This window comes from Protopterus annectens, chromosome 4.part0 (genome assembly GCF_019279795.1).
Source record: "Protopterus annectens isolate FY-2018-M chromosome 4.part0, PAN1.0, whole genome shotgun sequence".
Taxonomy (NCBI): Eukaryota; Metazoa; Chordata; order Ceratodontiformes; family Protopteridae; genus Protopterus; species Protopterus annectens.
The window spans coordinates 7,108,492-7,125,906 of NC_056733.1; the positions used below are offsets into that span (position 1 = coordinate 7,108,492).

General features: G+C 42.2%; 1 protein-coding gene across 1 annotated transcript in view; it reads left to right on the forward strand.

The window, feature by feature from the left end:
* The window catches only part of ATAD5 (ATPase family AAA domain containing 5), a gene marked incomplete in the record, with an annotated part of 853,119 nt that overhangs the window by 621,747 nt on the left and 213,957 nt on the right, over nt 1-17,415 (forward strand). Inside the window, 1 exon segment of the mRNA XM_044068042.1 lies at nt 7,418-7,568. Coding sequence (XP_043923977.1) covers nt 7,418-7,568 — 151 coding nt within the window.

Genomic DNA, 17,415 nt, shown 5'->3' on the forward strand with positions numbered 1-17,415 from the left:
GTGTTTAAAAAATGTTTCTTACAGTCGCAATTTCTTTAATTGCTAATACACATGCCTGGTTTATTTTTAATAACCACAAATACATTTACTGATGCATAAATTGAGATAAGTGATAAAATGTTTTCTTCTCCAAATTACTTGTAACTCTTCACGCTAATTAATGAAAATGCCTCATTTCTATACTATTAGATATGCTTTTTACTTTTGAGAACATTTCCTTTTTTGTATCACATATTGTGATGTTTGTATATTTGGCACGTGGTCCATGTGCATACATTTAAGGAAGTTGTACAGTGTAGAAGTTGACTTGAGCAAGAGTTTGCTGACAGTGATTTTTTTATTTTTTTTAAATAAATTCTATTTATCTGATGTCCTTCTCATTCTGCTTCACTGATGGGTTACTGATCCGATCCTCGGATCAGACTTGACCACTTTCCACAGACTTCAGCTTCCAGGCTTGGGCTCCTCCCTTGCCCAACCACCTTAGATCTTGTTTGCCGCCAGTGCATTTAGACGTGGTTACCAGCGCTTGAGCAGTTAAGTGTATTTTTTTTCTTATTTTCTCTCTTTTCTAGTTAAATTTAGTGTACTTAGTATATTTAAACTTCTTCCCTTTTCTATTTAGTTTTCAAGGTCCGTTAGGACTCTCTTCATCTGTCCTTAATCTCCTTCTTTCTCTTCAGGCTTTGGCCCTTCTTTCTCTCCTTTTCTGTATTAGATATAGGTATACAATTTCTAGTGAATTGTTAATTCTCTCTCTCTCTCCTGTACTATGGATAATCCCAAAGGATTTAAAAGGTATGCCAAGTGAGAGAGGATAATTCCATACTTGGACACACATGATGCGTTTATTGTTTAGGGCCTGCTCACCTGGATTCCCCTTGTAGCATCTGCGAGGGGTTTAATCCGAGAGCCATTCACGAAAGAACAAGAAGTTGATTTTGAGGGCCCTTATGCCCCGCTCCTCTTTCTTCTCCAGGGGCTGAACCCCCTTCTAAGGATTTGCTTGGCTCCGAGGCCAAGAAAAGGTGCCACAAGGAGTCCAGGGTGTCTTTGGAGCCTCCAGCCAAGGTTCCAACGGTTTTGAATCCAAGGACATTGGCACAGAGGCCTGTGACTGCTCTGTCAGATCCAATTGATTTAATGGTTCTGAGTAAGCCTTCGACATTGTGTCCGAATCCTAAGTCCTTGGATCAAAACAGTCTTCCACCCCTTTGGATCTGTAGATCTCCGGATCTGCAGTCCTCTTCTAGGTCTCCAGGGAGATCCATTACTTCTGTTCCCCCATACAGTGCTTTTGAAGATCTTGCAAACCCCTAGAAACTCTTATCCAACTTCAGTGGCTTCCTCCAGATCCTCTTAGAGCCTGTATGATGACGTGGACAGTATGGTCAAATTCAGATGGGGGTACTTCCAGCTCCTTCCCCTCGTGGATCTGAGCCTGTCCCTTCTACTTCTTTTTCTCATCGTCTGATCCGTATTTCAGCTTTGTAGCCCCAGGATAGTAGTCTTCCAAGGGATTCTGGGTCTGATCAGAGGGCTCTTGCTTCCTTGACGCCAACCATCACCTTGACTGTTTCTGCTCCAAGGTCCTCGGATCAGAGTACATCCCAGTTCTGGGATGTCGCTGCCAGATCTGAGGGCAGAGGTTCACCCCCAGTGTTTTCGATCCCTCCCCCTTGGAATCTCAGCCCTCAACAGTGCGGGTCTGCTTCTTTCTGGGAGTCAAGGTTCTGGTGAGTTTCTTCTGTCTTCCTTTGGAGCTTTGGCGGGGGCTCTCAGGGATGTTCGGCCTTTCAGATTATATAAAAAAGGCCTTCTTTTTAGCAAAGTGCTCAACCCTTTGACTACTGCTTCTCCCTGTGTGCCTACTTTAGATCGGGGCCTTGGATCTACCACTTCTGTCCAGAATCAGCCTGTCTTGATGGATTTCCAGTCTGTTCCACCTTCTTCCACCCTTCCTCTTCGTCTCCTCTCCTGAATATCCCATGAGGGAGATACCACAGAAGAGGAAGTGCAAAAGGATGCACTTGAACTCCCCTATGGAGTCCCTCAAGGAGGATGCAGATTACGATGAGGGAGAGGAGTCTTCCAAATCACCGAATGATGTCTCCTTCGCAGACATCTTGGAGATCTTGTAGTTGCGATATGTCATTATTCTTGGATGAGGCTTTGTGATTTTTGCAGAGCTCTTTAAGGCATCTTTTGTCAATGCCCTCTTTGTTTCTTTGCTGTTTGGACCAGTTAAGACCGTCCGTTAAGAACACCTTGTCCTGCAGCAAGCAAGAGGGTAAGACCTAGTCTACCATGAGGATCGTTTTCCACCCCTCAATGAGCCTATTCAAGGAATCAAAGGGTGGGTTTAAGAAAACTTGGCTCTGCAAGTCACAAGTTTCCTTTCCTGATTAAAGAGGAGAGTACTCCTCAAGGTGTAGAGGAAGTTACAATGGGAGATGCCGCCCCAGAGGCAAAGGGGACCCGCATAACCAGGGCTTCAGGGAACCCTTTTCCTGACAAGCCCTTTCAGCACTCCTGAAGTGCAGCCTAACTGTCCTATTCTGGAAGCAGTTGAAGGCCGATTTTTCTCTGCATTCAAGCACCTGGGCCAAATAACTACAAATTCCTGTGTGCAAAGCATCATATCCAGAGGCTATTACATTCCCTTTTCTCTATCCCCACCAAAAATTCAAAAGAAACTCCCCGTCATTCCACCCAGCCAGAGGGAGTTGGTAATTACTGACATCATCAAACTTCTATGAAAGAGAATTATCTAAGAGGTCCCAGAACTTACTCCTGTTTCTTTTTTGTGCCAAGGAAAATGGGACCTAAGGCCCATTTTGGACTTAAACAATCTCAACTTGTATGTGAAGAAAGTCAAGTTCCGGATGGTAACAGTTCAGTCCATCCTCCCATTGCTAAGGAAGGACGATTGGAAGTGCTCTGTGGATTTCAAGGATGCGTACTGTCACATAAAAATAGACAGTCACTCCAGAAGTTATCTGCACTTCCACCTGGGAACCAGTCACTTCCAATTCAGACACCTGCACTTTGGTCTCGCCACAGCCCCCCAGGTGTTTACCAAATGTATAGCAGTGGTTGTAGCTCATCTCTGACTGCAAGGGTTTCTGGTATTCCCATACTTAAACGATTGGCTCCTAACTGCCCCCACTCAGCGTCAACTTTCTCAGGCCAGAAACTATCTTTACCAGTTGTCCCAGTTCCTAGGCATTAGCATAAACTTGGACAAGACACACCCACTGACAGTTCAAACTTGAGTTCAACTGAACACCATTACCCAAATAGCTTCTTTGCCACAACATTGCATTGACAAATTGAAACTTCAGGTTCAAGCCATTCTGAATCTTCCATCTCCTCCTTCCAGGTTGATTCTACGAGCCCGGGGGTCCATGGCAGCTGCTATACTTTTGGATCCTCTAGCCAGAGACTGTATACATTTTTCAATGGACACTTTTTTCTGTTCAGTGGTCAATTCTGCATCAGTACCTATCTGTTCCTATCAGACTGACAAACATCTGCAGTGGTGGATTCAGTCAGATCTGACAGTCGGCAAATCCTTCACTCCCCTTCAGCCACTGCGGCCACTAACACTTCTCATATAGGGTGGCATTTCCAGTTCCAGGGGAAGATGGTCTAAGGCACATGGACTCTGATACAGACCAGTTTGCATATCAATGTTCAGGGATGAGAACTGTACTCTTATTGTTGCAAGCCTTTCAGGAGGCTCTCCCTGTAGGGACAATTGCTGTTTGCACAGACATGTCAGTAGTCTAGTACATCAACAAGCAAGGAGAAACCCGTTCATACCCTCTCTGCAGAGAGGCCATGAGGGTTTAGGAATGGGCAATCTCTTCAATCTGCTTTCTGCTTGCAACACACGTGCTGGGGAAATCCAACATGTTAGTGGACGGGCTCAGCAGATCTATACTGATGCCCCACTAGTGGTCCCTCAGTCAGTCAGTAACAAATGAGATATTTGACAGTTGGGGACATGCCTGCTCCAACCTCTTTGCATCCCCTTACACCAACAAATGTAGCATTTACTTTGCTGTGATCCTTCCTTCAGGGAGGTCCCCAAGGGATGATTTCATCCATGATTGGCCTCCTTTATGCTTGCCCTCCTCTTCCTCTGTTCCCGAAATTTCTCCAGAAAGCCAAACTGTTGAAGAGCACGGTGATCCTCATTGCCCCCTTTTTGGCTTCATTAGGTGTGGTTCCCCTTCCTCTGGTCTCACCTCAAACATTCTCCATGGATACTGGAACCCAAACTGGACCTCCTTTCTCACCCAACACTAGGAGTCCACCCCAATTTCCCCACACTCAAGTTAACTGCATGGTTTCTCCAGTTTCCATGATTTCTAGAGGGCCTAGGTTATCTTCTCCAGTCAAAGCTATCATTTTGGCCTTTCTGAAAGGCCAAAGCTATCATTTTGGCCTTTCTGAAAGGCCAAAGCTATCATTTTAGCCTGTCAGAAAGCCTCTATTAAAAGACATATAAGAGTAAGTGGATACGATTTTCTGTTTGAACTGCCAGTAGTCATGCTGACCCTTTTTCGGCTCCTATTTTTTCGATTCTATCCTTTCTGGAATTATATATAAGCAAGGTTCTAGTTTTGCGACCATTAAGCTCCAATATTCAGCCGTATCCAACTTCCATTCCAGATTACCTTTAGGATCTGTTGCCTCAGCCAGGTTATGTAAAGTCGTTATGAAAGATATTTTTCTTCTTAGACCTCCAATCAAAGACTCAACTCCTCTATGGGATTTGACTGTCGTTCTACAAGCCTTGACCCTAACGCCTCTTCAAACCAGCTAATGACTGTGACTTGAAATATTTATCCTGGAACTCCACTATACTTGTTGCCATTACTAAAAGGGTCTCCAAATTGCAAGCTCTTTCATCCAAACCTTCCAACATCATCTTTCACAAAGATAGGGTTTTCCTCCATACTAATCCTTCATTCATGCCAAAGATAGTCACTACAGCTAATATAAACCAATGCATTCAGTTGCCAGTGTTCTTGCCTAACTATTCCAAAAAAGGAGAATACCTGCTACATTCCTTAGATGTTCATAGGCAGCTACGTTTCTACTTCCATAGGACGGAACAGTTCAGAAAATCAGAGCAGTTGTTTGTCTATTTTTCACATAATTGTAAAGGTCAGGCAGTATCAAAAGTGACAAGAGCAAAGTGGATTTACTAGTTCCTTTATTAATGAGAAGAATGGTTTGAAGTTGCCTGATCCTCCAAAAGCCCATTCAGCAAGATCCATTGCTGCGTCATCAGCTTTTTCATCTAGAATTCCTATTAATGACATTTGTGCTGTAGCCATCTGGTCTAAGTCTCATACCTTCGTGACCCATTATAAGTTAGATATGGTGTCCAGGAACAGAACATCCTTTGGTTCCTCGATGCTGTGGCATATCCTTCCTTGAGGCTACCCAGGAAATCATGTAGCTGGGGACTCTGACCCATCAGTGAAGTAGAATAAGGACGACAACATCAGATTTATTAGTTATGTACTTACCATAACTTGGTGTCTGTGTTGTCCTCTTCTCATTTTGCTTCACCTTCCCGACCAACCATCCCCCTTCAAAATGCTTTGGTTCTAGAGGATCTGGAACAGCCTTTGTTGGAACCTATGTTCCAGGTTGAGCTCTTGGTTCCTTTATTCTTCTCTATCCTGTTTATAGGGGCAGCAGACTTGATCTGAGGAGGTTGAACTAGGGGGTAGAGGATTATGGGCAAGGGAGGAACTTGAGCTTGGAAGCTGAAGTCTGTGGAAAGTGGCCGAGTTGAATCCGAGGATCGGAGCCATAACCCATCAGTGAAGTAGAATGTGAAGACAACAACACATACCGATTTATAGTAAGTACATAACTAATAATTTGCATTTCTGTATTCATAAATCTGCATAAAAAGAAGACAATATATAAAGAGTTATTGCATTTTACCAATGTTATAGTTGCATGTTTTCTTTACTACTTGGTCAGTGGAGATGTTAAAAAGGAATGAATCTGCAACCTTGCTCAGCTGTTTTTTTTTCTTCTTCTAGAAAACGTAGATAAATTTATTAAAACTGCTCTTTAAACTGCATAAAGCAATTTTACCTGCTTAATCAACTTTGCAAAGGCTCATATAACTTTTTTTATCTAGTTGTAGACGTTGCACAGGTAAAATGTAGCTGACTTTGAAAGTCCAGCAAATTAATTTATCTCCTTTTTTCTGACCCCCTAGGACAACAAAAAGTGAATTAGAAATTAGTTTGAGAAAAAAAATTATGATTTATGGTAACATTTGTCTCTGTAACATTACCGCCTACATTTCTGTGATGTAGCCAGCTTTTGTGCAAGGGTATTTGTTAATCCACTTTACAGCTCTTGTCATAGTGATTGTTTGGGTCTATTATTATATCCTCGAACACTGATTGATTAAACTTATTTTCGCAAAACTGCAAAATATCGAAGCAGCAGAAACTCAAATTTTTTTCCTAGGGAAAGAATTCGGTTGTCCGTTTCTGTTGCTTCGGTATTTTCAGTGTTATGGTGGAAAGTTACCGGTTGGATTCAGGTAAGTGTGCGATTGTGTGGATGTGAGAGTTAGGGTGATTTAGGTGAGTTAGGGTTAGGGCTCGGGTTAGGTGTGTGTGCGATTGAGTGGACATGAGGGTTAGGGCAGATTTAAGTGAGTTAGGGTTAGGGCGCAGGTGAGGTGAGTGTGCGATAGTGACGGACCTTAGGGTTTGGGTTAAGGTAAGTTGGTAGTTAGTGGTGTGTGCATAGTTTAGTGTAGGGTAGGTATCAGATTTTAGGTGTGTGTGTGTGGATTTCTGTTTCTTTGGTGTGCTTGTGTTGTGTGTATGTGTTTTGGATCAGCGATTTTTTTTTTCCCTGGGAAAAAAATCGCTGATCTGACAGTTCAAGATTGTAAGCTTTCGCTTAAATTAGGTCGATCAATCAGCATTCACTTTTTTAAGCATTCGATGATATAATATAGACCCGATTGTTTACATATCAGCAGATTTATTTTCATGCTTTATAAGTTTAATTACTCATAAGGATGCATTTGTGTGTGCATGTGCAGAGAAATAATGTTGTAAAATCTTCTTTAAAGAGATCTAATGTTTACAGATTGTCTAAATAGTATTGCTTAGCTGAATTTTAGAAATTCTTGTAAGTCTGATCATTGTGGAGAAACTTTGCACAAACATTTTCTTTAAATAGAAAACTGATGTTATTAGTTTTACTAAATTTCTGTAATTTTGATAATTGACAAAACGTTTGCCATTTTACCCATAACAGTTTTGCACGGAGCACACGTTTGTATTAGTTACATATATGGTAAAGGATTAATGATGTAACAGTATGGCCTCATTCCAATTTCCTTATGTAATTTTAGGTGTTTGAAGTTAATGCTTCATCACAGCGCAGTGGTCGACAGATTCTTTCACAACTGAAGGAAGCCACACAGTCTCATCAGGTTTCTAAAAAAGGGAGTAATGCACAGAAGCCTTCGGTTTTTAGTAACTTTAGCAGTAGCAAGTCACCAGGTAAGTAGGTTGCACTGCAGGTTAAAATCTGAAGTTGTATTTTAAGATTAATTTGAAAATGTCACCATAAAACTAATACTTGTTTAGTACAGTACTATAATTTTGCTGCAGTCTTAATTGTAAAGATGGTGTTGGTACCTCTAGTGTTCAAAGTATGGAATATTGCTGGAATAGTATTCCTTGAACAAGGAATTTGCTGCAAAGATGCCCGACTTCCTAATTGACTTCCATCACTTTCTTCTAACATCTCTGTGAATGTAACTCCTATCCCGAGTCCCGACTGATGTTGGGTCTGTGATATATATTATGTCATTTCTTCTTTTTGCCATTTGAAGAGAACAGGTAGTCTCATCGCTTGTTCAGCTTCCAGAGTGACAGGTAAGTACCTAGATGTTCTTCGTCTCACATTGCTGCAGTCATAACCACCTGGTGTAGGTCTGTCCGCTCCTCGGAATTACGGCCGAATACCAAGTTAGTTAGGCTGGCAGGGTCAATAAGCCGGAGCTGGCTCAGTGTAAGTGCATGCCAAAGACCCGACGGCATCCTCAGTCTTTCTTGCTGGTGGTCCTAAGCAGAAGCAGCATTGCAAAGCAGCAAGTGCGTTAGGCATTCTGAAATTTTCAGTTTTTTCGTTTTTGACCCAGGCCTGGCACTCTGCTAAGTTTTTTGGGAAAATTTTTGTCTTTCTTTGCCTCAGAGTGACAAATGTCAGAATAAGTTAATAATTGTATTTCTTGTGTATTTCTTGATACCTCGCAACTTACTATCATTCTCGTATTTAGGGCTTTAGGGCTGCGCTACGGCCTAGTGGGTAATACACTTTCGTAAGATTTAATTACCATTAGCAGATTTAATAAAGCTAGCTTGTAATTGTTTGCATTAGCGGTGTAACTGCACCGCCGGCCCAGCCGGATCCTCCGGCGCCGCTATGCAAAATAAATCGGAAAAAGCAAAGGATGAAACAACAATGAGTAGCGGATCACTGCCCGGGGCCAGGCCACGGGTTACTTGGTGGGATGGATCCAGGTCGAGGCTGAGGTCCTGGGGAACAGGGAGTCTCCACTTTTAAAGGAGTTGTTCTGTGTGGAGTTAGGTCGGGGGGGCCTTCTCTTTCTTCTCTTAATCCTTCCTCCCTTACAAAGGTAGTTAGGCTACCTACTTCTTCTTTCTTAAAAGGCCCTGCTAAGGTATTTGGTGCAATTTTTGAAGCCGGGCCACAGCGGCTCTGTTTCGAATAAGGTTCTAAAGCATATGGCAGAGGATTGTTGAAATTTGTGATTACTTTGATCAGGAGTTCTATGCCCCTTTAGAGGAAGTAGAGGGGTGTAGATTGATTTAGAGGAATGGAACATTCTCTTCAGTACTGAGTGAGAAGCTGAAATTCGATTTTCAGGATTCTTTTTCCTATTGGCATCAGATTCAGAGGATCTCTCATCACCTCAGAGGATTTTCCTCCTCTTTTTCCTTTTCTTCCATGACAGAGAGCATTTCAAGTGGGAAGGTCAGGATTTAGACTTTTTGAGAGAGGCTCGTTTTGTTTTTTGTTTTGCCACAACATTGACCTTTCATATTCCCCTGATTCTTTTCAGGATGTTTAGATGTTTAGACCTTAATCCTTTAATCCTACCCCTGCCCTGTCAAGTTCTGCACCCCTGTAGTTCAGAGGCACAACAATATTTGTATAAGGCTATAGACTATTATTATAGGGGCCTTCAAGGCGAGAAGAGGGTGTATTATTCAATGGCCTTAAGGGAGTCTGGCTGGATAAATCCTTAGGTAAAAAGGAAGATTGGGGTAAATGGATAGGTGGGGATGCTGGTAGGGTAAGTTCTTGCATATTCTCACGTTTAGCTAGAGGTGCTTTTCTTTTATGTTAGAACAGTTGAAAGTTAAGGTTAGGTCTTTTGGAGGTGGAATAGAGGTGTAAGCAATTGACCTTGGGGGTTCAAAGAGGACTGGGGACTTGTAAACATTGCTTCAGTGTGGCTTCGATGCTCTTCAGGCTTCAGTTGCAGTTCCTGCTACTGGTTTTCTTATTTCTTAGGTTTGCCTGGCTTAAGGATCAAAATTTGAGGACATGCCTGGCTTGCTGATCAAATGGATGCCCCCTTCAAATTAAAGTTCTTTTAGTGGATGCCCCCTTCAATCTGGAAGTTCTTTTGAAGACCTGTGGAGTTAGTTTTGAAAAGTCTGGAGACAAAGAAGTGGCCCCTAAGTAGTGCAGGAATTTTTTGCAGGAGATGCCTCTTACCCTTCTTGCTTCATTGCTCTCAAGGAGGATGGTCTCGTCCTAGGGCAGGTAGGGGGTAGGAGGGCACGTCTCTCAGGGTTTCAGCAGGGAGACTTCGAGTTCTTTCTTCTGAGTTCTCCTGGAGCCTCTTCTGTCAGCCTTTAATCTTCTAGGGAGGGCCGGGGTTATCCTTTTTTCTGCAAGCACCTTTTTCTGGCAGCTCCTCCAGCTGGAAGGAAAGTTCTCGCCTTTTCAAACAAAAGGTGGCATTCAAACAAAATGGCACAATTGGTGTTGATATAATAAATTTCAAGGCTTTTCTTTAAATTCAGGCTTTTTTCCCTTTCAAAACACAGACTTACTGTCACTCCTCAACAAAAGGCAAAGGCCAACAAAGAAAATTTCTTTGCTTTTAGAGATGATTTGGGGGCATTCTTCACTATATTGAATTTGTGTACATTACCAGTTCTGATCATTTGAACTTTTTTTTCCAATTTCTGAGGTCTGTGATACCCCCATAAAAACACTTCAGTAAGTATGCTTTCAATAGACATGTTCTGTCAGTACATTTTCACTCCTAGTGCTTGTTCTGCATAGGAGAAGGGTGTGGCATGTTCTCCTTTGAACATTTTACTGTTTTCTAGAGAAATACACTGCACTAAGGTCACAAACCTCAAAGCTTATTTAGCTGAAAAGAAACCCAATGCTTTAGTGCAACTGTGTGGCAGGTGAGCCTTTCGTAGGATCATAGGCTGTTACTAGGCTAACTGCCCTAGAGCCTCTTTCAACCTAGCTATTCATGCCCCAGATTTCTCAATTATCAATGCCCACAAGCTAGAACAGCTTAGGTATATGCCTGTGACTCAGGGCATCTACAAACTGCTCTTGTCCATAAGGGCCACAGGCGACAAGCCAGGGGTGAATTTGCAATTTCCATCCATTGGTCCAAATTGCATTTGAATAGGCTTAGGGAAGAGCTCTGTTTCACATGAATAGGGAGTTTGTTCCAGAGAAGGGGTAATTTCTGAGACACCTACGTATGCCTCCAACATGTTTTGTTTACCTCACAGGTAAGGTTTAGATCTTAGCTCTGGTAATTCTAGGGCTGTTTGTGTTATGAATGTTTAGCAGAACCGTCGGGGCTTGATTAGAGAATGCCTTGTAGGTTAGGCATAGATCGCCCCTCACTAGTATGTAGGAGACCGTTTAAAGGATTAGGGCTCATTTACACCCTGTGTTCTTTTAGCGAGGAATCTGTGTGGCCACTCCAGTTGTTGCAAAAGTCTGGTCAGATACATGCTGAAGGTTGCATTGTACTCTATTATTGCTCTAATGAGTGCTGAGTATAGTGGAACTATGATCTCCTTGGATCTGCATACCATGCCCTTAGTTGTGTCATGTAGAAGGATTTTCTTACTGCCATGAGGTTACTGTCAGCCAGAATTCCCAAGTCCGATACCACTAAGTCTACTCTTAGGGGAGTGTTATAAGTGTTATAATTTGCAGGGGTAGTTGTCTTCCCAAAGGGTGTAATTATGCATTTTTTTGTTTTGGGTTTAAGGTCATGGTTCTGGCACCAGTTATTTGTCTGTGTCAGAACTTCCTGGCAGATAACTACGTGTTTGAGGGATTCATTGATTGCATACAGCTTGCAGTCATCTGCAGATTTCATCAGCTGAAGGCCCTCTACATTTGCCTTGACTTCAGGGAAGTGTATTCCAAACAGGAGAGGTCCCAGTATCGAGCATTGTGGGACACCATTAGTAACCAGCCTCGGTGGAGATGGATTCCACCACACTAAATTAATTTGTCCTAACTGAACCATGTTGGCTGTACATGGGGTGACATGGAGATTTATGTCTAAATTTGAGAGTTTGTCTATGATACCTGACTGAGGTATTGCCTGAAATGTCTTTGCCACGTCAAGATAGGCAGTGTGTAACATTTTAACCTTGACCATTGCTCTAATGACCTTCTCAAAGTCCATGTTTAGTAGGTATGACCTGCCCTTGAAGAAACTGAACTGGGATGTGTCCAGTGTTTGAAGATTTCCTACGTCTTTGTCATAACCACTGTAATCCTTTCCATGGCCTTGCATATAAGAGTAGTTAAACTTATGGCTCTGCAGTTCCCCTGGGTCTGTTGATGGTCTGCCTTTGTGTATAGGGATGACAGTTGCAGTCCTCCATTCCCTAAGGATAAAGCCTGTCTGGAGGCTGTAGTTGAGTAGTGATTCTAGTCAGCCTAACAGGTTATACTTCAAGCTATTAAGGAGGCATCCTGGGATATTATCAGGACCCACTGATGCAGTGTTTTTGGCTCTGGAGAGTGCAATGAGGACCTATTCTTTAATGGTAGTTGGGAGAGAAATAGTAGAGGGTATTTCCTGTGAGAACTTGCAGTGAAGGAGGATGAAACTAGAGCTAAATTTATGGGCCAGTAAATTTTCTGTATCCCTCAGTTCACCATAGGAATTTCTATTTACTGTAAGGTCAGCAGACTGTTGGATGTGCTCCCTTTAAGGTTGTGTACATATCTGAAAGACGTGCGTCTGGAGCGTTTCTTCCCAGGCCTCCGCTGAAATAGGTTTTTTCCTAGTTGGACGTTCCAGGTCAACAAATGTTAAACGAATGGCTGGAAAAAGCATACAAAATAGCATTTATAGGTTATAAATCAGCTAAAATAACAGGATTTGTGTTGGTATGCATTTTTCTAGTGAATATGAAGTCTAAAATTCAAATGTCTGTCATTATTTAGCTTGGAGGAGGGGAAGTGTTGTTCTTCTCTGTTGTCTTTTGTTAAAGTTACGGCAGAAATTTGATGTTTGGTTAAACAGGAGGCTGGTTAAAGAGAGGCCAGCTAAGAGGGAGTTCACTGTAAAATAAAAAGTGACTTATGGTTATCCTTAGCTTAGGAGGCTATTTTTGCCTCAAAGTTGGCTTTGGAGGACTTGGTTAATCCCCTGAGTTGCACGATGAGACTGACAAGAAAGCTTTTTTGTCCTTTGGCCATAGCCCTTACTATTTTGGCGCAGGAATTTCTTCTTGAGTTGTACAACTTGTTTGTACTGGTTATCTACCAAGGGGACTTATTTTTGGAGTTTATCCCGGTTTGGAACTGCTATTTTTATGCAGTTATTTGCATTTTTGTACAGGATTTCTGTCAACACTTCTAAATAGACCACTGTGTTCTCTGAATTTGGGGGTTTGGAATTTAGCTATGCCTTCACTTAATAGGTGGAGGTGTCCTTGGAAAAGTTCTTAAAGGTTCTAGGGTTTGTTGGGAGTTTAGCCTTTATATTTATTTCTAGGATTCCACTTTGTGATCTGATCTGACCAGTGAGATCATTACACAAGGGGGGTGCAATGTTCCCACATATTTGTGAGTACCAGATCCAGGATATGTGCACCTCTAGTAGTTATGCAAACTAGTTGTTCCAGGGTTTGGGTATTTGCATTAATGAAATCCAAGAATCTTTAAGTGTGCGTGTTAGTGGCTGTGTATATATCCTAGTTTGTGGTGGGATAGTTGAAATCACCTATGAATATGGTGGCTGTGTATGTATCCTAGTTTGTGGTGGGATAGTTGAAATCACCTATGAATATGGTGTTTGGCTGAACTGTGAATGACTCCAGAACATTCAAGCATGTGGTATTGTTATCCTGGGTCATAGACAGGGACCTATAGCTAGCAAGGATATAGTATCTGACTTTACCTAAAGTTAGTTGGACATGAAGTAGCTCAAGCATGTTATATTGTTTGACAAATCTTGGTGTGCTTTTTTTTTATGTAGATTGATGCATCTCTTCCTCCTGTCCCTTCTTGTGCAGTAGCTGGTCTAAATGTGTGGAAGGCATTATAGCTTTGTACTGCCAGGGTACCTTCCATGGTTTTAAACCATGTCTCAGTAACTGCACAGTTATCAACACTCTTCAGGGTGAGACTCCTAGCATTGAGCAGTAACATATTTATTTTATCTTGCATAAAAGTTACTATTTTGGAAGCTTTATCAAGTTGGCATTGCCTAAAAAAGGCACTGTGGGGTGGATAATGTTTTGGCCAATAGCTGAAAGCCTGCTGGGGACAGGTTCAGAACATTCCTGACGAAGTAGCATGGTCTGTTAATCATCTCCTCACAAGCTAACCAAATATTGGACCCATCTAGCATGACACCAGTAACAAAGCCAATTAAGGTCAGTCATCCTCTGTTTATATTGTGGTGTCCTTCTTGGAGAAGGTAGAATTCTGCTGAGTGCTAGGGTCATACTTGTCTGAGGCACATATTCCGAAAGCTCTGTCATGTCTCTTCATATAGTCCTGGAAGGTACATCTCAAGGCAGTAACTCCCACGTGGACTGTGACAGAGTCATTCTGTTACTTACGGTTCAATGCCCTCTATGTATGTTGATTTTGCAGGTCCTTGCCCCTGATAGGCAACTTGACCGTAGCTGTCAACTTGCTCATCTTGGTGAGGGGGGACATCAGTGTGTCTCGCTACAGAGTTCCCTATGAGTAATAAATTGGCTTGTGTGGCAGTTTGCCGTAAGAGCTTAGAGGCTGAGACATTGAGATGTGGCTGTGCATGTCCTGGGGAGTGCTGTCTTTGAAGAGTGTTTGGGAGGATGGTGAGGGCAGTGTATGGGAGGCTTCTGAGATTTAGGTAGATTACATTTAAGAGCCTCAACATTTGTGAGTCTGTGTGTCTGATCCATAGTAGGTGTGTGTGTGCTACTTGGCAACCTGTTTGGGGATTTCAGTGTCTGTATGTGAAGGCCTTGTCTCCAAAGTTCCGTCAGTCTGCTTAAGAATAAGCTGGTTGCCAGTAAACACAGAACAGTTGTTACATTGTCTCAAGATGCCCATTTCCACCAAGCTGCCTACAGAGGAAGTAGGAAAGTGCACATCCATGGTTGTGGATCTTTTTTTTTTTTTTTTGTGATCTATGAGGGGTGGTACAATTGGGGCTTAGAGTTATTGGACTTGGGGAGGGAAGATGTATAGGATTAATCTAAAACGGGGCTTCTTAAACATTTTCCACTTGTGACCCAATTTTCGCAAGAGAAAATTTTACATGACCCTGGATATATAGGTATATAAAATAGGCCAGGGCTTCATAAACTTTTTCACTCGCAACCCAATTTTTAATTTAAAGGCAACTTTTACTGTCAAAAGCAGGCACAGGCAAGATGCAAATGGATGCTATACCTGATTTTCCTGTCTGTGTGTCTACTGTTATTGCTTTGTCTGTTTTTTCCATTCCTCCTCATTTCTTGATCTTCCTCTTTATGCTTATCTGAAGAAGTACAGCCAGTCCTCCAGTTAAACCTCTTCTATCCAAAATCTAACAATCATCATTTTTTTTAGTATAATCTGTTGTACTTTATCTACAGTAGAACACAAAATGTATGCAGTTAGTAACAAAAAGGATAATGCATGCTTTATTTATATTTATTAACCAGGTAAGCACGCATGTCTGTGGACCCTTTTCTGGCACTACTAGGACCATTTAGGGAGACTATATCTCCCTGTGACACAGTAGACACAGATAGTGAAAATGTCATCTTGGTGTACCATAACTACAAGCTACTGCTACATGAAAGCCGAACAGTAGCCAAAAAGTCTCATAGCTGACCTGCAACATCCATGAATAGCCACTCAAATGGAATCTTAATAATAGGCAAAACAATCAGTGGACTTTGGAACCAAGGATTTGTTGCAGTCTTTTGACATTCTGGGCTGCTGCTTCTTCTTCGTTTGGCTTTTCCCAGTTAGGGGTCGCCACAGCGGATCACCTGTCCGCTCATGATCGGCAGTGGAGTTTTACAGTGTCAAGTTGCCAGCCCAGCACCCAACCTTCCACAGAAAGCACACACACACATGCACTCACACCTAGGGCCAATTAAGAGTGTCCAATCCAATCTTTGGGATGTGGGAGGAAACCGGAGCACCCAGAGGAAACCCACACAACCACAGGGAGGACATGCAGATTCCGCACAGAAGGCACCCCAGCCAAGGATCGAACCAGGGAACCTTTTGCTGTGAGGCGACAACGCTAACCGCTGCACCACCATGGCCGCCCTCTCTCGACATTCTGGGCTTGATGCATAGAAATGTTCAGTCTTTCATTACACCAGGCCAATAAAACCTTGATAAGTGCCTGGATTTAGATTTGTCCCAGTGTCATCACAAGTGATCTAAAAGGTTTTGGAATGAATGGCTGACATAGTTTGTCTTTATTTTGCCCTGTATAGCAAGTCATTCTTTAACTCAAAATATAATTATGAGGAGAGGCTGCCACTGGCTGTTATCTGTGCCTCTGTTTAAAGTGACATACTCCCATTTTGCTCTCATAAAATGTCCATTGCTTATCTCCAAATCAATTTCATCAGCACAGTGCTGTGAAGTGAAGGTTATATCTTTTTCAGCTAATAAATACAGGTTTATGGATCTTTCATCTTCTATTTCTTAATCTACAAAGGGCAACCCATGCCAATGATTTTCATCTGTTTTTAATTTTGGCAATTCTTTAGCTTTTACTTTAGTAACCTTCTCTAAGTGCCTTCTGTTGAGAGTCCTGTTTCTAACCAGTCATCTGTTTTAATCTTAGAGATGGAATACTAGGGCTGTGTTGAGTTTCTCTTTCTGTCTGCAAACAGTCATACTTCACTACTTTAGTAACTGGTATCTTTGACAAGGTTCAATGTCCTGCGCTAAGGATTCTTCCCCTTTGGTCTCTCTCTAGCTAATTCTTTCACTAACCTATTTTTTCAGCAATAGGCTCACAAGCAAAAAGTCAGAGTTGAAAGCCCTGCCCCAACCCTCTCCCCTCAGCTTCAAAAAATAGGAACTTTCACCTGAGTGTTCCTCAGGCTACGTCAAGAATAACCTTTGGTTTGGACATCAAAACCCACTAATCCTGAATCCTTGGTCAGAGCCTCTGATTAAGGAAACACCTTCCTTTCATGCTAAAGCCCAACTAAAATGCAATTAGTCTTCCTTTTGGTCTAATATATACATTTTCTAGCTAAGGGCTTTGAGAATATTATAGTCACAAATCTCTTTAAATGCACTTGGTCATGCTACCCACATTTCATCGCACGCACACACATACACAGACACCTGTCCCTTCTCCGTTGTGGTTGGCAGCCCATATGTCTTCTGGAATTCAAATTCTGCACGAGTGGAAGATGGAGATGTAAACAATTGGTCGCACAGATGCAACAGGTGTTTGCAACGTGTTTTCGTCTTCTGCATTTGTGCAATCAAACGCAAAGGGTTTTCTTAAAGAACACCCTTTAAAAAAAAAAGACAGACTATTTTATTTTGTCCGTACAATACACTGTCCAGCAAAGGTAGTCTTCAAATTTTTTGTGACCCCAACATTCAGTCACACGATCCCATATGGGGTCGCAACCTATAGTTTTAAGGAGCCCTGATCTAAAAGCACTCTTGGGATAATGCTTCTCAGCAGGCAAACTAGCTGCTGTACAGTCAGATGTTTAAGAAAAGAGCAAAAGAAGCGTTGTATGAACAATTACAACTTTAAGTGTCTGCTTTTATACAGAGCACTGCAAACCACTGCTGCACAGTTCAGCAGAGGTTATGTGAGACAAGTTA